Raw genomic sequence first — 23,815 nt, forward strand, 5'->3', positions numbered from 1 at the left:
TGATTGGAGTCTAATCCCTGGCACCATATGATATGCATATGGTTTCCTGAACCTCACCAGAAGTGATCCCGGAGCATAGTCAGATGCAGCCAAAACAACAACAAAAAAAGATGGTTTATCGGGGCTGGAGTGATAGCACAGCAGGTAGGGTGTTTTCCTTGCATGCAGTCAACCCGGGTTCAAGTCCCCTGAGCACTGCCAGAAGTAATTCCTGAGTGCATGAGCCAGGAGTACCCCCTGCCTGTGCATCGCCGGGTGTGACCCAAAAAGCAAAAACAAACAAACAAAAAAGATGATTTATCTATTCTGGCATATCCAGAATAGATAGGCAACTCTGTCACCAGGAAATAGTGTGCTACTGCTTCAGCCACAGCTAAGCTGGTTGTTAGGTGGAGATAGGGAGAGCCTGCTAAGGGATACAGATTTTTTTTTTTTTCAGATGGGAGGGGAGTGGAGCGTGATGAAAATGCTCTAAAACTATGGTGATACACATTTCTGTGAATATACTAGAAAACTAAAAATTGCATGGGAGGACCGGAGAGATGGTACTGCAGGTAAGGAACCTTGTATGTGGTTGACTTGGGTTCCATTCCTCACACACGATATGATCCCTGCAAGTGATCTCTGAGTGCAGAACTGAAATATGCCCTGAGTACAGCTTGGTATGGCTTTAAAATAGTCAAGACAAAACAAAACCTGTATATGCAGTATACTTCTAGAACATAATAAAGATTTGGGAAATCAAAGATCTATCAATAAGTGTGATATTGTTATAGTGAAAAGGGAAAAATTTGTGGGAGAGGAAACTTTTCTAATATGAGATAAGTATGTATTTCTGGATTTGTTCCCTAATGCTCATAAATAAAAATGCACTTGTACATCAAAGTATTTCTCTTTCAATTTAATGAAAACAAAATGGTTCTAACAGGATGAAATCTGGTTGCTGATTTCTATCACACAAAATAATAGATTGATAAACCATTTTGCTAATTGGAGAAATGATATTATAAAAGTTGTTTGTTGTTTTAGCATATAAGTACTATGTTGTTTTAGCATTTATATGACATCACAGAAGAGCAAACACCTTTTAACATTCTCTTCTAATTTTTTTTTGCTGTATTTTATGGTTTTCATAATCTGGGGCTAAATCATTCATTTGAAATGAGCCTGTTGAACTCATTCGAGAATATGTACGTCTTCCAGCATAGCTGTCTCGTCTTTTGTTCATCTCTGGGGCAGTAAATGGTCTTCCAGAGTGTTTCAAATGATGCCGGTTGTCCTCTGGGCCCTTGCCTAGTAGTCTTGCTCTTGGTTTCGCTTTTTCAAAATGCTGAAATGCGTTCTCGGGTAGTTCCTCAAATCGATCAGAACAATCCTAATTATTAAAATAAAAGACCAGGTGGTGTGTTAGGTGTCTTGGACATCCAATTCCAATTTACAAGAACTAACGTTAAGCAGTTAAAAACTAAAAAGAATGAGAAAACAAACATTTTATAGGCAATTCCCAAATTCAGACTCTCCTTAATGCCTTTGGAACTACCGTTTCAACAATGAAAACAAAGAACATGAGAACTGGTATTCAGTAGAAAACATGCCACTTAAGGGGTTGGGGGATAGGACAGAAAGGAGAAATATCCATGGTGGAGGAAAGCATTCAACTGGGAAGAGGTGGTGGTGCTGAAAGTGGTAACGTATTATTATGTATAAAACCTTATCAGTCACAGTACTGTAAACCACAGTGTCAGTAGGAGCCTCTTTTAGAAGCAGACTGATGGGTGGAAAGCAAATGGGATAGGGAGCACTGCTGGAGGGGAGTGAACACTGGTAAAGTGATTGGTGAGGAAACCCAATCATGAATAACTGTAATTGCACATTTTTAAAAAATGAATTTTAAAAGAAAAATACCAAAAATCTTGTTTTCAAAACTCTTATTTAAAATGCTATTTTCAAAATTGTGTCGGGGGCTGGAGCGATAGCACAGTGGGTAGGGCGTTCGCCTTGCATGCAGCCAACCTGGGTTCGATTCCCAGCATCCCATATGGTCCCCTGAACACTGCCAGGAGTAATTCCTGAATACAAAGCCAGGAGTAACCTCTGAGCATCGCTGGGGTGACCCAAAAAGCAAAAAAAAAAAAAAAGTGAAAATTTATAAAGCTGGAAACCAGAGAAATCTTCAGGATCTATTCTCTGAGGTTATACCACAAACAAGGTAGTGGTGAAATTTTTCCAAAATATATTCTTCCCTAATATGAATTATATAATTCCCTAATATAAATAAGTTATTCCCAAATATAAATTATTAATGCATAAATTTCACGTATATCATCCAAGCTTTAATAGTTAACATGTCTAGCAAAAAGAGTTAACATTTAAGATTATTATTATTATGTATATATTAGATAGTAAAGTTTTTGTGTACTTTGTGAGAGTAAAAAAGACCATTCAGGAAAATAACTGAAAAGCTATACACCAAAATAATAATTTTTTTAAAATGCAGTCATATTGGACAGGGCTTTTTACCCAAAATTTTATATGTATATGACTATGTATTTCCTGTTTAATATATCTATGCTTACAAAAGCATTAAAAAATTTTTTGAGATAAATTTACCAATTTAATTATATTTAAATGACAAATGTTAGTGCATGACTCAATGGCATTAACATGATGTCCTATTATTACTCACTATGTTTTATTTAAAAACATGATAATATGCAGGGCTGGGGATGTAGCTCACTTGCCTTGCGTGTGTGAGGTCCTAGATTTGATTCCCTGCACTGCAAAAAAACAAAAACAAAGCCTAAAAACATGATAATCTATAGGTAGCACTAAGAATAACTCATTCTCAAAATAATGTAAATTATATCCCTTTGCAATTTGAGCAGCCTGTCCCTTAACTCTTTGCAGAGATGGTCACACCAGTGAAATGGGCTGTTTTGATGTGAAGACGTGGTGGTAATGGATTAATAGAACTGGAAGTTTGGGGTGGTGTGGGAGGTAAGAGAGGACTTGAAAAAATTAGATGGCCAGAAAGAAATTTACAAGGAACCTTGAAGAGTCAAAAGAAAAAATCTGATTTTACTATTCTTTCTAGGGTTTACAGAGGGCAAAGAAACATTCTTTCCTCATATGTGTGTAAACAATTATGTAAGTCACTTATTAGGGGAGTTTTGACTTCATATGCTGTCATATGTAAGTCATAACTGTAAAGTATGTATATTTGCTTCGTAGTTAATAAATTACTGGTGTGCCAGTGGAAAAGTATGGAAATGCATATCACTGGTTATTTTCTGAATGTTCCTACAGCTCTCAGTCTTCTGATTTCTGATGACCTGATCAATGCTCTCTTACTATTCAACTATGTTAACTTCACTAGAGAGAAAAAAAACAGTGGTTTTTAATAAAGATAAACAATGACTACCTCTCTAGGCCATTCTTAGAAGGACTCTGAGATCTCTTATGATCTCATGTCCTCTAACAATTTGTTTTGTTTGATATCAAATATTCTGTCTAAAGGAATTTCAGAAAATTTTCTCAAAAAACTGTGAGTCCATCAACTTTCCTAAGTAAGCATACAATTATACACTCAAACCTAAAGAACTATATATTTATCATGCTTCTAATTTGCCTTACTCTTTACTAATATTGTTTGTATAACTTGCCTTACTCTTTACTATTATAAAAATTTGATATAATGTAGACAACAAATTCAAAGCAATTATTCTGAAATTAGCTCTGTTTTCTTATTCAAAAATTATGCACATCAGATAATTTAATAGCAGTTTGGGGGGGTCATGGGTTATTCCAGTTTGGAATTTATTATATCTACTAAAAGGAAAGAGCACTGGCCCAGAAAATGAACTTGATTCCTTTCCCAGATTATTTTTGTTGTTGTGGGAGCCACAACAGGTGGTGCTCAGACCCAGAAATTCTTGGGGGCCACCAGGTCTGCAGCAGGTGATGCTGGAGTGGGATGGAGTAAAGGGCCTGTGGTGCCAGGAAGAACCATTCCTAGACTTTAACTCTTATTTACAATGGCTTTTATAAAGTCTAGTAACAGATTTATCTTTCTAGATGTTTTATGTTAATATTAAACATAATTTGAGGGCTCCAGGGAGTGTGGGCTTTGGAAGCAGAACATTCAAGAGTTTAATCTCCAGCACTGCATAATACCCCAAGCACTGAGCCAGGAGTGGCTCCATAAGCACTGCCAGGTGTGGCTTGAAAACAAAAATAGAGACAATTAGATTAAAACTCCCAGGTTTTGGACACTGGTGGTAGAAAATGTACACTTGTGGAGGGATGAGTGTTCAATCATTGTATGACTGAAACTCAATCACAACATTTTTCTAACTATCTCATGGTGATTCAATTAAAAAAATAATCTTTAGGTTTCTGCAGAGGGATGGCAGTGAAGAAGAGATGAAGTAAAATGAAAATTTTGCAGTTCATTCTACAATAGGTTATAAGGCTCACATATCCTTGATGCATAGCAGAATAACATACACAGTGGGAGTTTCATTTTGCTTACTAAAAGATAATTCATTTATTAGACAGGAGGTATATTTTTTATCTACACTAAAAGAAGACTCCCAACTATCTTTCTTTAGTATATGTACAGCCACTGGCCACCGGCAGCAAGTTGCACTGGACCGCATCAGGCTTCAGACTTGGAGGAAAGAGCCTTTTTCTAACTCCTGCTCTAGAAGACTTGCTTTGATCTGTTCCATGCAATGGCACAGTGTGTTCATAGGACCCTGAATTTGTGAATGCATTTTTAAATCAGGTCAAGTGATAATTGAATATTAGAATTGTTTACATTTTAAGGATATATACCTATTTTGATCCCAAAGTTTCTCAGTTTTGTCCTGGCTCAAAACCTGATGCACATTAGGTGCAGAACTCAGCTCCGCATGTCCCATACACGGGATAGCTTGTTCCCTGAACTCAACCACTTGTTGGTGAGCCTCTAAATGCTCTGCATGAGGAATGGAGTCAGGGATCGGAGATGCCTTTCCTTGCACTGTCAGGTAGTCTTCCAGACAACCATGAAAACCTGATGTGCTGCTTGTAATGTTTGCTTGAGCAAACTCCCTTTCTACCTGGGGGTTCAAATCTTGTCCCTTTGCACCAGAATTTAATCTGCAGGGACTCTGGGTGAGAGAAATACTAACTGTATCAGAGCAGGGAATATCCAAGGTGGCGCTCCCTGCCGTGGCTGGTTGCAGTGAATCTACTGACTGGAGCTCTGAAGCTCCACACTGGGGAGAAGAGCTGCAGCTGGGAATGTCCCCTGATTTTACGGGGCCTGGGGCTTGCCCCACTGCTAGTTTCCCGAATTAGGGTCACCAGCTACACCAAGATTGAAGGGGCAATCTCTGGCCCAGTGGTTTCCATTATGGCATCGTGGACAAGGTCCAGGTGGTGGCCTCACAGTTGCACGTTTGGGAGGTGCCCTGCAATCCTTACGGAAGCGGCCTGATTTCCCACAATTAAAACATTTGCTCTGATTTTGTCTCTGTATGGCATAGGCCTCGGAAGCATTAATGCGTGCCTGATGTTTGATAGAACCAACATTCCGACATGCCTTCAAGTACCCCATTATGTCCTCCTTCTCCTTAATGGGACGCAGGATGGCCTGACAATCCTCGTTAGCATTTTCAACAGCCAACTGTTTAGTCAAATGTTCCTGGGTTTCCTTACCCTTAACCTGTCTTTCAATGGCTTCCATCAACCTCCCTATGAAATCTGCATATGGTTCTGTGGCACCCTGAACAATCTTTGTATTCGGGCTGGAGCGATAGCACAGCGGGTAGGGCGTTTGCCTTGCACGCAGCCAACGTGGCTGACCCGAGTTCGATTCCTCCGCCCCTCTCGGAGAGCCCGGCAAGCTACCGAGAGTATTCGATATGCCAGACACAGTAACAACAAGGTCTCCAATGGAGACGTTACTGGGCCCGCTCGAGCAAATCGACGATCAACGGGAGGCTCTTTACCTTTACCTTTTACCTATATACCTATTTGAATATAGACATATATGCTCTAAACTACAGAACATTGCCAAATAGAGAAGAAAGCTTAGAAAAACATGATTTACGTGTATAGTTCTTCTTGCAGTCCAATGAAGCATTGTCTTTGGCACAGACTTTCTTAGAAGACTTCTTGTGGTGGGCATTGTGTTTGGCAGTATCCTACCTATCTTGTTAAATGACTTTTTTTGTTTGCCGTAATGGTCTCGTTCTTTTCGGATTTTGGGCTTTAGATGTTCGGTCTTTAATACTTCTGGGAAGAGGAATGATTTTGAGCTTTTATCTGCTTTCATAATTTTATATTTAAATGGATGTGATTCAAAGAACCCAGCATATTTTTCACTGGAATTTTCAAATACCTTTGGATATATAGCTTGTATATCTTTTTTGTATTGTCCAATTATTACTAAAGGCTGTTTTTTGTTGTTATTATTATTTCCTTTCCATCTCTGATAATAATGATCATCTAACTTTGATTTATCCACAGACTCTGAATTGCAATAAGTTGTGTTGCTCTGCCTAGAATGAAAAGGGCATTTGTTTACATATTCTTTGTCTTCATTCGACATTTTGCAACTAGGAATTCTGGGGTATGCTACTAGAACAGCATCAGTATTTCTCTGTATCAGCAGTCTACAAAAGTTATTATGCTCCTTTTTGTCAAGGGACTTTGTTTTCAGCGTCCTTTCAAAGCAAGCATTTGATTGAGCTGGTTTTAATTTGTCACTCCCACTGCATGGATCTTGAATCTCTGTTTTCAAACCAACATTTTCTACTCTAGGGTTCTTGGGAATACCATGTTCTTTCCTTTGTTTCTTTAACACTGTATCTGTCAGTCTTTCTGATGAATTAGTATTTAATGCAGTCACCTGGGAATTGTTGTTGGAAGATTGTGACTCTAAATACAGTGTCTTCGCTTCTTCTGTAGAATTTTTTTTCTGTTCCCCAATAATGGATGGGTTTTCTTTAACACTATTTAAGGGATTTGACTCTTCCTTCCTAATCAGCTCTCTTTCTGTAAGTTTATCCTCGGGAATCTTGATGTTTTGAACAATTTCTGGATATTTATCTTGATTTTCTAAGTGCTCCTTCATACTCTGATTTTCATCTTTATAAGATAGATCTGACTTTATGCTTTTTAATTGTGTGGCACTGGGATTAATTAAATTCATATGAATGTTGGCACTCTCTAATTGCCTTTCTTTGATTAGTCCTGATTTTGAAAGCTTTTTTATCCAAAGGCAGTAGAGACGTTTGCTTAAATTAGCCTGTATATTTAATAGTTCATTTTCTGATAAAGTTTTCAGATAATTTTGTAGAGAATTACTTAGAGGATATTTCATCTTTATTTCAGGACTTCTACCAAAACTACTTCTTGGAATATCTTGTCTTATCCCATGAGAGGATATGGAGGCACTTTTGGTTCTTAGAGAAGACAGGTTTGAGTGTAGTGCCTCAGATTCTATCTCTTTAAATAAACTGTTTTCTGAGAAATTTTTTAGAAAATAATTTTGGAGAATTTCGGTTAAAAATGATCTTAACTTTATCTCCAAGTGTTTATCTATAAAGTGACGATTAAAATTATTTACAAAAGATATGACTTCTTTTATAGTTCCTAAATATTTTTCCAGAAAAATATCTTGCCCTTTTGGTTCTTTCTTCTCATTCATCAAATAAAGATTATGGTAGATTTTTGGTAAGTCCTCTTTGGTGATATGTCCTGATTCTAAAAGTCTTTCTATAAGATAATGCTGGATATGTTTACTTAATTCAGTTTTTAAATTTTTTATTTCTGACTCTGAGAGTTCTTCTAGAAATACACAAAGATTTGAACTCAAAAGAGGTTCTGGGTCTAACTTGTTTACTTTATCAAATTTTTCTTTTATTTCTTCAAAATCTGTATTAGTTAGAAAATATCTGTTAATTAGTCTTTCCAGGTCTTTTTCTGGTCGTCTTTTTCCAGACTGACAATACTTGAAATAAACATTAAAAATAGCTTTTAAAAAAGACATTATTGCTATTTCAGATTCACCAAGATTACCTGTTAATGAGTTACTTAAATGCTCTAAATATCTTATATAATTTTCTTTCCTATAAAAACTCTCACTATTACTTGGCAAATTGGTTTTTGTATCTGGTGTTGACTTGTATTTTGAATACTGTGGAGACATATTTTTGCCTTTGCCTATAAATTGAATTCTGTTAGAAGAAGAAGTGGCTTCTTGGGAAATAAAAGATATATTCTGCTCTGGAAAAGATTCTGAATCTTCTGTAGAATACTTTAAATTTTCCTCAGCAAAGACTGTCTCTGAATCCAGTAAAATTTTTTTGTGATATTCATTATCTAATTCTACCACTTTAATTATCCCACATTCTAAAAGACTATCTATAGGAAATGCTTGTATTATCTGACTTATAATAGATTTGGCCTGCGGTAATTCTATTTTGTCTTCATTTTCTTTATAGTGAAGTAGAATCTTTGAAGACAGATTTTTTCCCTCTGTGGGGAATTGTTTCTGAGTTTCATTTGACACTCCTATCTCTGATGAGTAAGATGGTACAATAAATATTTTCTTTGTATCAAAATCATATACAATGTCACTTAAACCTGATTTGGAGTTAGACATTTCAGTTTCTAAATGTTTTGTTTTGAAACTACTCTTTTTTTTTACTGGAAAATCTTCCTCACCAGCTGGAATGTTTATTTCAGAGACTATTTCCTTTTCTACCAGTGGAATATTTTCTGATTCCTCCTTTGAAGGTGAATTTGTACAACTTAAAGAGGAGCTTGGAATATTTTTTTCTGAAATACAGCTATCTAAATCTTGACTTTTATCAAATGTCTTGTCTTTCAAACCACCTGGTGGCTTATCCTGAACAGTTACAATTAAAGAACTTGACTTTCTGACTTTTATGTCTGTAATACTTTCTGGTTTAGCAAATAATTCATCTGAGAGGTCTTGCAGATCTTTACTTAAAATTGATTTGAGAACCATTGATTGCTTTAAATCTTCCATGTGGGACATAAGACATAATGATTCTGATTGTGGTAGGCAGTCTACATTTACATTTTCAGTCATTGATGATTCTCCTTGAAAGTTTGATAAAGATACATTTGGTTGTGTTCCCTCTAGCACATTCTTATCATCTAAAGTCTTCACTGTGGTATACAGAGATTCATGAGCTAACTCATTCTCCATGTCTGAAGTATTTCTTGTGATATCAGGATCATGACCTAATTTAGGGTAAAGATCCTTTATTGAGATTATATCAGGAGCTTGGTTCCAGGCTTTCTCAGGCTTTTCAGGTTTTGACTGTGCTGGATAAGGAGGATCTTGGTCTTCATGTTCTACAGCATCTGAATATGAACTGCTTCTATATTTTAACATATCTTGATCTTTACTTTTCTTCAGTGATATTTTTTTGTTTATATCTCTTAGGAAAGGCACAAAACCATCCTGGATATTGGATTCCTGGAACTGTAATGTTAAAAAGAAAGGGAGTAAAATTACATAGCATTTATTTTGACTTTACAGTACATTTTTTCCCAAATTTTCTCTGGGCAAACTAATTCTATCTATTCAACCTGCTATCTACAAAAAAACCCAACTTTCATTTCTGTAAAATACTGGAAATTTGAATGAAATTGTTGGATAACATTGGGTTGACCCTGCTCCTATCGCAGGGAGTTTAAGGTTTATTGAGCTACTCCCACAACAGTGCCCCTGAGGCACACACAATTCCATCAAGCACTAATAATCCTATATTGCTTTTTTTGTTCCTTTATGTCATTTGCTGTGCTATCGCTCCAGCCCAGCGATAACACAGCGGTAGGGCGTTTGCCTTGCACGGAGCCAACATGGCCGACCCGAGTTCGATTTCTCCGCCCCTCTCGGAGAGCCCGGCAAGCTACCGAAAGTATCTCGCTCACATGGCAGAGCCTGGCAAGCTACCCGTGACATACTCATATGCCAAACACAGTAACAACAAAGTCTCCAATGGAGACGTTACTGGGCCCACTCGAGCAAATCGATGATCAACGGGAGGGCCTTTACTTTACTTTACTTTACTTTATGTCATTTGCATGGTTTATTTAGCAATGTCCTTTTTGTACAGATACAGGAAGACTCCTCATACTATGCTTTGTAACATGGGAGTTAATTGACTCCAAAATAATATATACTCCTGGGCATCCATATTTACTTTACTTAAGCCTCAGTTGCTCTTAGTTCCTAGCACTCCAAGAGCAGGGTCCTGATGAAGAGACTGGATGGACCCAGGGCAAGCTGTAAGCTATCCTGGCATTGAAAGGGAACAAACTAAGTATCATAAGCATAATAAGTTAAGAGCATGGTCATGGGACAAACTGTGTCATGACCCAATAAGAAGTAACTGAATAAGGACCCTGCTGGGGTTAGGAAAGACTAACGTGGCCTGAGGACTACAGTCTGGGATATACATATCGAGATGTCCCCAGGAAGATCCAATCTTATATCTCTTACTGTGTTCATACAAAACGACTAGAAATAGTATAAGTAAATCTACTACGATTGTTTAAATGGATTACTAGCTGAGGAAAGGAGAAATCAATACACCCTGAATGGAATCCTGCTCTTGAGCAGATCTCCTAGTAATCTGGAGTGCTGAACTCTCAGATGAGATTTTGTTCTTGAGTTCATCTCCTAGAACTTCTCCTGAAGGAGAAGCTATACCTTTGTTGTCATGACAATTTCAACCCCACTTATGTGTACCCCACCCTTCATGATTTCTATATAACTCCGCTGTAAGGGGTAAGAGGGGACTAGAGGGAGGACTAGATGACAACGATGACTGGAAGTAGAGGATATGATGGGATGAGGAAGAAAATGTAATGAGGTAGAAGACTTGGAAGTCTATGAGGAGACTTGGATGATGGAACCATGATGACTGAGACTATGACCAAAACTATGACTACAATTGTGCAGTAAGTGGAGAGATTGAACAACAGTGGGGAAGAGAGAAATAAACTCTCTACCAACCATCCTGGGGCCCAGTCCTTGTTTCTCCATTCTCCCAGACCTTTGTACATCTATCACCATGCATCGGCCAGGACAATGGTTCTCAGCCACCAAACACTCGTGTCCCTCATGTGTGCCCACACCTTTTCTCTTGGAAATTCACAGAAATGATAATTTTAGTGCAAAATACTTCAATTCAAAATTCTGATTTTTATGTCAAAGAATTTTTGCTAAATTTTAAAAAAAAATATTTAAAAGAGATGTAGTAGTTTAGCTTGCTGGGCTCTTTGAGAGGGACGAAGAGCTACCAAGAATATCCCACCTGCACAGCAGATCCTGGCAAGCTACAAGTGTCATATTCAATTAAAAAAATATAACAATAAAGGGCCTCATTCCTCTGACCTCTGAAAGAGCCTCCAATATGGCAGAGTTGGGAAGGATGAGTAAAGAAAGACTGTTAAAATCTCAGGACTGGGACAAATGGAGATGTTATTGGCGCCCGCTCGAGCAAATCAATGATCAACGGGACAACAGTGATACAGTGATTCAGTGATATTATTTTTAGAACTCAATTTTCAGTAGTAACTGCTTTGCTTAGATCTTTCTTTCTTCAGGAACTATCCATATGAGTACTTACAGTGTAGTGATTAAAAGTATTTACAATTTATATTAACAATGAAAGATGACTAATATATCCCATTAAAAGAATAATAAATATAGGGGCCAGGATATAGTACAGTGTTTAGGTCACATGCTTAGCATGTACCTGATCTAGGTTCAACTTCCAGCACAACATACTAAAGTTGTTGTATTTAGGGTATTTTCGTTTTTATTTTTGGGGCATACCCAGAAGTGTTCAGGCCTTACCCACGGTTCTTTGATCAGGGACCACTCCTGAAGGGCTCAGGGGATGTTATCGTGTGCTGGAGATCAAACCTGTGTTGGCGTCATGCAAGGCAAATGTCTTACTACCAGCTGTACTCTCTCAGGTCCCAACTTATGTATATTTTGAAGAAAGCAAAATGTGAATTAATTAGTCAAATATTTATTTCAAATTAGATCAAAGTTTATTTTAATAGATAACAATGAATTATGGGCTGGAGCGATAGCACAGTGGGTAGGGCGTTTGCCTTGCAAGCGGCCAACATGGCCGACCTGAGTTCGATTCCTCCGCCCCTCTCGGAGAGCCCGGCAAGCCACCGAGAATATCTTGCCCGCATGGCAGAGCCTGGCAAGCTACCCATGACATATTCGATATGCCAAACACAGTAACAATTGTCACAATGGAGACGTTACTGGGCCCGCTCGAGCAAATTGATGAACAACGGGAGAACAGTGATGGTGATAGTGATGGTGAACAATGAATTATTGTAACTTGTTTCCCAATACTAGCTGATACCCAGGTGACAACTTAAGAATTCTCTGGGATTCTTTGTGAAACTCAGAAGCTCAGAACTTCATTTAGAGTGAGATCCATTAAGTCAGAGATAGAACCTAGAAATAATTGTTTATTTATTTTTAAGCTGACTATTAGAGGTGTGTCTAATAGGTAGTCTGGTTTTGAGCCATTAAATTATGTGAACTATTACAGAATCTAGTATTTTGAATATTGCTACTATTGACAATGGATAACAAAACTCACCGAACATGTGGAACTAAATGTTACGCTTTTTGGACTTAAACATGATGAATCTTTTTCTTCCAGTGGAAAATCCACCTTATAAAAGAGAAAAGGAATCATTTTAGACTGCTTTAAATGCAAGGATATTTCTGAAGATAATTTTACCTTACTTGATGCTGTAATAATTGTCCAACTTAATTTATACAATCAAAATTATACAAAAATTTAAATCAGAAATAAAAGTAGAAAAGTAAAATTATCATCACAAAAGTTAGTTTTAGGAGTTTGTAAAATTCCTTACCTAGTGACATCTAACACTAAAAGGAAATAGCATTTTTAGCAATTCTCAGTCTATAATTATTAAATGGTGACTTAAAACTTCCTAAAGAAATACTTGGTGCAACCAGCCCCCCACTGGCCTCCGCCTCAGGTTGAAATCTGCTGAAAACTTCAGATACCTGAATCTCTGTGGCACTCAACTACATGTCCCTTTGGAGTCAGAATGAGAGACTTCCTCCCACCTCTCCATATTTCAGAAGACCCAGCATCCACACCCAGTTAAATGTTTAACTGCCCAGTTAAATATTCTGGATTTTCTCAAGGGACATATCCAAACTCTACAATACTTACATCCCAGTAATAGCACTACACTTGGATGAAATAGAATGCTGAAGTCAACCAATGTCAACTAACAAAAACATTAACACTAAAGGCTTAACTTGCAACATCAGTTTAGTAATCCCTTAGACAAAGACTTAATATCCCCATGGTGAGATACAGCCATTTTCACAAATTTTTTTCTTCTGAAATAAGTTTTTGATCATTCTGTTAGTCATTTACTGGTAATAAGCAACATAAAATAAATTATTGTGGGCCTACTACAGGGGCAGACTTGAGGAGTGGTTGAGAAAATGGAGACAATGGCAGAAAGAAGGTGACAGTAGTGGTGGGATTGGTGTTGGAATGTTGAATGCCTATAACAAATAGACATGAATAACTTTGTAAACCACAGTGTTTAAATAAAACGAGGGGAAAATTAAATACTTAAATAAATGTGCAAATGAATAATTATGGAATTAGACATACTTCTTCCTTCCCTCCCTCCCTGTAACCACAGGCAATCATATTGCTTTCTTGGGCACCTGCATTGAACTGCCTCCACATTGACTGATAATTGCTGGTGGGGGCCCCTGGGCCTCCGGAGTACTGCTTGGGAGCTCTCCCACCCAGCCCCTCAAAGAATCATAAGACCATCAATATTTAAGACATGTAAGATACTTTAGAGATAATCCAGTCCTAATCATGGTATTACAAGAATCTGAAGTTGAAGTTCTGGCCTCAGTTTACCCAGATGATTAGTAGCCCCAATCTCACTGACCTAAGTTTCCATGGGTGATTATTCCTTCATGCAATCAAGACTGCAGTGAAGGACCTGGAGAGATAGCACAGCAGGTAAGGTGTTTGCCTTGCACGTGGCCAACCTGAGTTCAATCCTCAGCATACCATTTGGTCCCTTGAGCATTGCCAGCCCCCCCACCCCCCAAAAAAAGACTGCAGTGAAAAATTTATATTCTTTTAAGTATTTATATAAGAATATATAAGTACATTTTTTATAAGTACATTTTTTTTGGCTTTTTGGGTCACACCTGGCAATGCTCAGGGGTTACCTGGCTCTGCACTCAGGAATTACTCCTGGCAGTTCACAGGGAGTCATATGGGATGCCAGGGATCAAACCTGGCCACATACAAGGCAAGTGCCCTACCTGCTGTACTTTCTCTCCAGCCCCTAAATACATTTTTAATGTATTTGCATGTCTACCTATGTCCCACTACATAGTAAAGAAAGATGTTGTAAATAAGACCTTAAAGCTCGATATTACAAGTTTATTAAAATCAACTGTATTTGGGAATATTTCTGTGATTAAGAATGGCAGTCACTGGGCTGGTTACTGGAGAGGTGGTAGCCAACACTGCCTTGCTGACCAAGGTTATGAAGTGCCTGGTGTTCAGGAAGCGGCTGTGACGCTGGTAGAGGAGGGAACTCGCCATACCTACCTACTAAGAACTATCTGATGGCCCCGAATTATTCTGCGTTTGAGACTGACATTATGAAGAAATGAATTGGAAAGATTGGCTACCCAAAAAGCAATTGAACTGCTCAGTATGAAAACAAAACAAACACTACCCTCCCATTGTTCATCGATTTTGCTCGAGCAGGCCCAGTAACATCTCCATTTTAAGACTTGTTGTTACTGTGTTTGGCATATTAAATACGTCACAAGTAGCTTGACAGGCTTTGCCCTGCGAGCGAGATACTCTGGGTAGCTTGCCGGGCTCTCCGAAAGGGGTGGAGGAATAGAACCCGGCTCGGCTGGGCTGGTTGCGCAGAAGGCAAAAGCCCTACCGCTGTTCTATCACTACAGCCCCACTCATACTCAGTATGAAAAATTAAAAATTCCAGCACTTTTCTTGGAACAAAAAAATGACATTACTGCAAGGCAAGAATGTGTAAGCAATTCAATGGTTCAGTTAGAGCACCAGGTAGAATTGAGAATCTAGAGCTGATGTCACAGCGTGGATATAATACCTGAAAAGTATATAGTGCAAATTTAGTTCATTGATTGAACATAAAAAGAAGGAATTCTAGAAGTTAAGGAAACATATTCAAGATCTAAACTGGCAGCAAAAGAACAATGCAGCGTAACTGGGTTTAAATTAAGAGAAATGGAGTAAAATTGGGTCCCACTGGTAAGAAGTATGAGATTGAAAGGACCATAGTGCAACTAGAAAATGAAGTCTTTCAAAATGAGGCAACAGCATGGAGGGGCAAAAAATGAAAACATCCACCAAGATTTCTGAAAAGACAAGTTAACTCGGGTTAAAAGGAAGGTACCTTCTAGCTTTCACTGATCAGGTCACTGAGCTGTGAAGGACAAAAGTGTCTCAAGGCAATCACCAATGATTAAATATTTATAGGATGTGGACTTTCATGTTCTGTTTTTACATTAGCACACATAAAAAATAAATAAAATATAGTTATATTCACATTACTCACAGAAGATTAATTAAAAATACTAAAGAAAAAATTATAACATTTAAAATAATCCTAATGATCTTGTATATGCCATACATTTATTAACGTTTTACAATATTTTTATCAGCAGCATTTTTGTTCTGTGGCCACACCCGGATGTGCTCAGGGTTTACTCGCTTTGTGCTCCTGGCAGGCTAGGGGGACCATATGTGGTTACAATCATAGGGATTGAATGCGTGAACAACAAATGCCCCAAATGCTGTATTATTGCTCTGAATCCTCATCAGGAAAATTGTCAATGTAATATAATTTCTGTGTACTGAAAAGAAGCAAGAAAAGGACTAGGGTGTGGTACAATGGGCGTTTTTCTATATTTTGGGTGAAAATGCAAATTAGTAAGCCTGGTTTAAAGGATAATCTGAAAATATAAAAAGTAAATATGCTCATACACTTTGATACAATTCTATTTTTAATTAAATAAAAGTTTTAGAGAAATATGGGAGAGGGAGGGAACAGTGCATAGGGTTAACCTTCCTTATCCTGGTGATTCTTTTAGAAAGAATATAAGTGAATGTGTGTGTGTGTGTGTGTGTGTGTGTGTGTCTGTGTGTGTCTGTGTGTGTCTGTGTGTGTGTGGAGTGGGGGGGTGGAGAATGAGAGAGGAGAGAGGGAACACATAGGTAGTACAGGTTGGGGAGAAGGCACAGAGTATGCCCCTTCTTCTTTTTTAAAAAACATTACATTTTCTTTTATTTTAAATTATGCTATGTTCTTTTTTTTCTTTTTATTTCTTTTTTGTTGTTGTTTTTAATTTTATTGAATCACCGTGAGATAGTTACAAGCTCTCATGTTTGGGTTACAATCACACAATGATCAAATACCCATCCCTCCACCAGAGCACATTCCCCACCACCAATATCCCCAGTATACCTTCTTCTTATTTTCAGATTGTTATTTAAGCATGTTATTTACAATGCTAATAACAAAAGTTCAGGCTTACACTGCTCCAAACCCACTACCAGAGTGTCAGTGTCCCACCACCAGCGTCTCAGGGTCCTCTCCCACTCTTTTGTATTTGTTACTCCCTTACTATGTTTGTATACGTTCCAAATGAGAGAGAAATTTCTCATATTTGTCCCTCTCAACTTACTTCACTTAGCCGAATACTCTTGGGTTTCAATCCACATAGTGGCAAATTGCATTTTTCATCTTTTTTTCATCTTTTCTTATTAATAGCTGAATACTATTTCATTTGGTATAAATATCAGTTTCTTTATCCATTCTTTATCCATTGCTGGGTCACACAGAAGGTCAAGTCATTTCCCCAACCCCCACACATCCCTGCCAGCATTTGTTGCTTCTATTCTTTTTTGCTTCTATTCTATTCTGCCAATATCACCGGTGTATTTATATATCATTGTTGTTTTTATTTGCATTTCTCTGATGATATGGGATAAAGAGCACTTTTTTTGTATAGTATTAGCACTCTGTACATCTTCTTTGAGAAAGCGTATGTTAAGTTCTATTTTTTCACAGCACTGTTTAAATGTTTGTTCAGTTTTGTCAGTGTTTTATACATTTTGGATATGTCCTTTGTCAGATGTGAGATGATAAATACTTTCTCCCAGTCCATAGGTTGTCTTTTTATTTTATTCAGGTTTTTTTTGCAGAATCTTCTTAATTTGATGTAATCCAGTTTATTTTTACTTTTGTTTGATTGGCAAAGGCACTTAGTGAAGAAGATTCTGGATTAAGCATAATAAAGAGTTCTTCTTATGTTTTTTTTCCTCACTGGATTCAGATCTAATATAGAAGTCCTTAATCTATTTTGAATTAACTTTTGAGAGTATGGTACAAATAGGAATTTTATATATATATATATATATATATATATATATATATATTGCAACTGGCTAATCAGTTTTCCCACTACCATTTGTTGTTAAGTCTTTTTTTCCTTGCTCTACTTCATACACTTAGATCCTTTGTTCAAAATTAACTTTCCATATACCTGAGGATAGATTGCAGGGCTCTCACATCTATTTCATTGGTGTGAAAGTCTGTCTTTATTCCAGTACCACACATTTATGTGATTACTATAGTTTTGCAGTATAATTAAAAATTAAAGAAAAAAAAGGCTTTCATTTTCTTTTCCCCTCGGAACTGCTTTAATTATTTGGAGAGTTTTTATTACTCCATATAAATTTTAACAGCATTAGATTCATGTCCCGAAAAAATACCATATATGGAAAGATAAAACTCATTAGATCAGATAAATAGATGCCTGGAAAGCATTTTACAAGATTCAGAACCCATTCATGATTATAACATTCAACAGAATGGGTATAGAAGTAACTTTTCTCATTATAGTTAAATATAGTATTCAATGAAAAACTGAAAGTCTTTCCTTTTCGCTAAGGTCAAGCACAAGATCAGATGTCCACTTGCAACACTACTACTCAGCATAATTTTGGAAATCCTTGCTAACTAGGCAGGAGAGATATACAAAGGGGATCCAGACTAAAAAATAAGAAGTCAAACTATCACTATTTTCTGATGACAAGATATACTTAGAAAACTCTAAAGACTTTACAAAAAAATTCTAGAAATAGTAAACCTGTATATTAGCGCCAGGCTACAAAATCAATAGGCAGAAATTCATGGTCTTTATAGATGCAAATAATGATGAAGAAGAGGCAGGAAAAAAATAACATTCACAATCAATAGCCCAAAAGCAAGTACAAAAGAGATAAACAAAAGATAAGTAAAAGAGATAAAGGACATAGAGAAAACTGTAAGTCACTATAGAAGACACAAGGCAATGGAAACACATCTCTTGTTTATGGATTGAAATAATTATTAACATTGTTAAGATGGTCATCCTCCCTAAAGCACAATACAGATTCAGTGCAGTGCCTATAAAAATTTCTATGACAATTTTGCAGGGACATGGGCCAAATTCTACTACTTATATTTATTCTATAATGATATATCATGTATAAAGTGGCTATTATGTTCCAAGTTCTTTAAAATTCTTTCAAATAGATGACAGTGTCTGTCTGTCTGTCTGTCTGTCTGTCTGTCTGTCTCTCTCTCTCTCTCTCTCTCTCTCTCTCTCTCTCTCTCTCTCTCTCTCCACCCTCCCTCTTCTCCTCCTCTACTTCCTCCTCCTCACTCTCCCTTCCCCTTTTTAAACTTTGAGGAAATAATTTTTTTTGTCAGTCATGGTCAGGGTTTAAATAAAAATAAATCAAACTGCATCTCGAAAGTCTTAATTTATAATGGAATCTAACATGTGAAGGAACTATTGAAATCTGCAAACTGAACCAATTATGAGATGAAAGTTAATTTAGTGTTGGAATGGAATTATGAGATGAAAGATAAATTAGTGTTGGGATGGAGAGATAATATAGGGATTAATACACATGCTTTGCATGTGGTAGATTCTGATTAGATCACTGGACACCACGTAGTCCCCAGACCTTCCCTGGACACATCTCTAGAAGTCCTTGACCGCCACTAGGTATGGCCCTGGAGACCTAGCACCACTGGGATCACAGTCAGGTCACAGTCTTCCCATTGTTCATTGATTTGCTCGAGCGGGCCCAGTAACGTCTCCATTGTTAGACTTGTTGTTGTTGTGTTTGGCATATCGAATACGTCACGGGTAGCTTGCCAGGCTCTGCCGTCCGGGCGAGATACTCTCGGTAGCTTGCCGGGCTCTCCGAGAGGGGCAGAGGAATCGAACCCGGCTCGGCCAGGCTGGCTGCACGCAAGGCAAACGCCCTACCGCTGTGCTATGGCTCAGGTAGTCCTTGGCATCACAGAATCTGGGCAATATTGTATCCTCCAGCTCACTCTCTGACCCTCAGGTTAGCTACTAAGAGAATTACCAAGAGGCCTCCTGAGACACTACCTGACCTAACACCAAAAAGAAAATATGTTAGTTCTTTCCAATTCAGATTCATACTCCAAAATTTTGTCTGAAAATTTTGCATTTCTTTAAGATTTATGTCTACCTTTGTCCACAAGAAATATTAACCTCAAATAACCTCAAAGAATGCTTTTCTATAGAATTTGGAAGATTCTACAAATCAGTGTGAAGCAATTAACTTAGACCTTTATCAAGTTTGTTTTCTAGAACTCTGATGTGTTACCCTAGGTGATGATTCTTTCAACCTTCTAAATCAGTTGATTACAGATTACATATAGATATGATTTGTGGGTTATTACTTAAATTTATCTTATTTAAGTTAACAGTATCTCTTGTGTATACTTCTGACTATCACCATCAAGACAAATGTTTAGGTAAGTTTTCTTTATTTTTAAAATATTAAACTATTTTGAGATAACTGTAGAGTCACATGCAGTTGTAATAAACAATACAGGTAGATCCCATGCACCCTTTATCATCTTCCCCATGGTAACATCTTATATAACTGTAGTAAAATATAACAATCAACATTATATAATTAACATTCACAAGTATCCCTAATGTCTTTCATAGTCACACTACTTGTTTCCCTCATTCCCTACTTAATGCATGAAAACTTCTAATCTGTTCATTTTTAATAATTTTGTAATTTTAATAATTTATATAAATAAAGACAAGCTATAAGATTTGGGGATCAGGGTATTTGGTGGTTTGTTTTTTTTTTCCACTCAGTATAACTTTATGGAGATTTGTTTAGGTTTTTGTACACATCAACACTTTGTTTTTTAATTTTTATTAGTGAAACACTATGAGGTACAGTTGTAGACTTACAAATTTTTGTGCTTGGGTTTCAGTTATACAATGATCGAGTACCCATCCCTCTATCAGTGCCCATTCTCCACCACTGATCCCAGTATCCCTCCCAACCCCCCCCCCAACCTACCCCGCCTCTGTGGCAGGGCATTCCCTTTTGTTCTCTCTCTCCTTTTGGGTGCTGTGGTTTGCAAAAGAGGCATTGAGTGGCAATCATGTTCGGTCTATAGTCTACTTTCAGCATGCATCTCCCATCCTGGGAGGATCTTCCCAACACCCTTTATTTGGTGCTCCCTTCTCTATCTGAGCTGCCTTTACCCCTAGAGTATGTGGCTGGCCTCTAAGCCATGGAGTAAACCTGGTATTTATCTCAGCTATTCTTGGGTGTTAGTCTCCTATTTTTGTTACTTTATGTTCCCCAGATGAATGCAATCTTTCTATGTCTGTCCCTCTCTTTCTGACTCATTTTGCTTAGCATGATACTTTCCATGTAGTACCACTTGTATGTAAATTTCATGACTTCATCTTTTCTAACAGCTAATAGTACTCTATTGTGTACACATCAACTCTTTGTTCCCTTGTGTTGCTAAATATTATTCCCTGATATGAAAGTACCATAGTACTCAATCATTTACCAATTTAAGGGCCAACAGTCCCCAAACACTGCCAACATCCACTGGAACATAAATAGCCCAGCTCAACAACTAACCTTGAAAATATGCCAAGCCAATGAATTGTCCCGAGTAGATATATCTCTGGTCTGAGAACTCTGTGGCCTTCTGGAAATAAGGGAAGATTATCCTCCCTGCTAGATTGCTCAGTAGCCCTTACTACACTCAACATCTTCCAGCCCAGCTCCAAAACTGAACCACATCAAGCCACCAACCCTTCAAATCATTCCAGCCCCACAGCTCCAGGAGTGAGCAAGTGCATATATGGCCACTAACACCTCCAAATTTCACAGGACTAACAGTCCAGTAAGAGTCCAGTAAATTTCATGGGAAATTTGTGAAAAAGCCACCAAGTTCAATGAGTGAAAACAATAATACAGAAGGATCATCTAACGCCAACCTGCTCAGTAAATCCTTAGACAATGACTTTAGTAACACCATTGTTAGGTAAACAAGAGAAAAGAAAACTACTTAAAACTATAGGTCAATATGGGGGAATCAACATATTTACCATGTTGAGTTTTTCAATTCATTATTATGATGTCACTCCTTTCATTTGGTCTTTGATTTCTTCCATTAACATTTTGTAATTTATTATACAGATAAAGTATACATTTTGTCATATTAATAAGTATTTACTTTGTGGCTATGTTATTCCTTAAAATTTTTGTTTTCACATGTTTATTATTCTGTTGATATTTAAAAGTGCTATTACTTTTACACTTTTAATTTGTATCCTTTAACTTGCTTCTCAAGTTCTTGTTCTCAATGCTTTCTTGATTTCAATTTCCCTGTAATAACTGATAAACACATTTTCATATACCTACAGGCCATCTGTCTACTTCAGAGAAATGTATATTCATCTCCTCTCCCAATTGCTTTGATAGTGTTGATTTTTTTGTTGCAACATTTAATATCCAACTATTTCAGAGATTTTCCTGCTGTTTTTCTGTTATTGACTTATCTGCCAAAAATGGCCTCTGAATATTATTTTTCTGTCCAAATTATTTACTTTATAATAATCCTTCCTGATCTTTTTTACCTTCTTCAATTTTTCTATCTTCCTCCTGTTCCGCCTTCTCTTTCTCTTCCTTCATTGTAAAAATTATCTTTCTTTTCCATATCATGTTTTTTTCTTATTTACCACCACCTTCCTTATTTTTTCTTTTATCTCCACTGTCTTTTCTGTCCTCTTCCTTTCCCCCCTCTGTCCTTCACACTCTGTCTTTCTCTTTCCCATTTTCACTCCACCTACTGCTCTAATGATCTATTATTAACTTTTAAAAATTGTTTCAATGGTCTCTGAAACTCACTTGATGGTGGGGGTGTCTATTTTCCTGTTGTTGCAAAAATTGGGTAAATTCTATTGTAACATCTCAAGTTCACAAGTTTTATTCCTCTATTATTTCCACTGTACTATTTCTCTAATCAGTGAAGTTTGTATCTGTCATTGTATTGAAATGTATTTATTTAGGGAGTATGGTGCCACCAGCAGGTCAATCTGTACCTGTGAGGTGAGTGCACCAGCAGCCTGATGGCAACGTCAGACTTTCAGATACCCCTAAATTAGTGCTGTGCCTCTGGCCAGACCCCAAAAACTTGGGGCAAAGTTTACCAAGAAAGTAAACGGCCAAAAATTAGGTATGTGGGAGACACACCCACAAACCACCTCCGGCCCAGCTATATAATTGGAGGCATGGCCTCTCCGGTTCCTAATCAAACTTCTTAATGGTCATGATCCCAGAGACTCAGAAAGGAATCTCAGAACACAAAGGCTTTTGATGGAAATGCGTCCTGTTCCTGCAGTAGGTTCCTGGCTCTAGGCCACTCCAAGTGGGAATAGGTTTTGTGCCTTGGCCTGTTGCCCATGGCGGCCCGGTGACCGCCATCCTCCAGAGGCCATTGGACAGTCAGGTTTGGGCCTGCAATGATGAGACACGTGGGGCCTCACCAGATGGGGGTAGAACTGGCACTTTCCTCCCCATCCCAATGAAACCCCGAGTCGCCACCTACAAACGGCCTCTCTGGCTCCTGATCAAGCTGCTTAATGGCCATGATCCCAGAGACTCAGAAACAAATCTTGGAACCCATCGGCTTTTGGCAGAAATGCATCTGGACTGCATACAAGGTGGCCGCCACCTCAGAGCTTATTGGAAAGCCAGGTATGAGCCGGCGGTGACGGGGCAACTACAGTCTCATGGGAAGTGGGGTGGTACAGGCTCGTCCTTCATGCCCTATGAGTTCATGAGTTGCCCCCCACGAGTGGCTCTCTAGCCAGCCATGGCTCCAGAGGCAAAAGGACTTAGTCCAGAGCCCGTCAGCTTGTGGCAGAAAAATGAACAGACCATGCACTAAACTATGGCGCCATGCCTCCCTGGGAGGAAAGGGTGTTGCTCCTTTCTGCCTTTTTCTCCCCCTGGCAGAAATGCATCTGGACCGCATACAAGGTGGCCGCCGCCTCAGAGCTTATAGAAAATTCAGGTATGAGCCGGCGGTGATGGGGCAACTGCAATTTCATGGGAAGGGGAATGGTACCGGCTCGTCCTTCATGCCCTACCAAGGTCACAAGTTGGCCCCCACGAGCGGCTCTCCAGCACAGCCATAATACCAAACGCACAGAAATCAATCTCGTAATTTCTGGCTCTTTGCAGAAAGCTAAAATCATTATATGATTCTCATAACCAACTATAGAAAACAAAGGATTTCGCAATGCCTT

The 23,815-nt window shown here is 38.0% G+C and overlaps 1 protein-coding gene and 1 pseudogene across 1 annotated transcript in view; one reads left to right on the top strand and one right to left on the bottom strand.

Moving 5' to 3' along the window:
* Positions 1-1,075: 1,075 nt before the first annotated feature.
* The window catches only part of C2CD6 (C2 calcium dependent domain containing 6), a 100,762-nt gene continuing 78,022 nt past the window's right edge, over positions 1,076-23,815 (bottom strand). Inside the window, exons 14-16 of the mRNA XM_056111969.1 lie at positions 12,669-12,743; positions 6,098-9,508; positions 1,076-1,375 (exon numbers count right to left, since the gene is read on the bottom strand). Coding sequence (XP_055967944.1) covers positions 1,088-1,375; positions 6,098-9,508; positions 12,669-12,743 — 3,774 coding nt within the window. The 3' untranslated portion in view covers positions 1,076-1,087. The remainder of the gene's footprint in view (positions 1,376-6,097; positions 9,509-12,668; positions 12,744-23,815) is intronic.
* On the top strand, positions 14,575-15,506 carry LOC130021076 (pre-mRNA-splicing factor SPF27-like; annotated as a pseudogene).

This window comes from Sorex fumeus, unplaced genomic scaffold, assembly GCF_029834395.1.
Source record: "Sorex fumeus unplaced genomic scaffold, SorFum_2.1 ptg000014l, whole genome shotgun sequence".
NCBI classification, from domain to species: Eukaryota; Metazoa; Chordata; class Mammalia; order Eulipotyphla; family Soricidae; genus Sorex; species Sorex fumeus.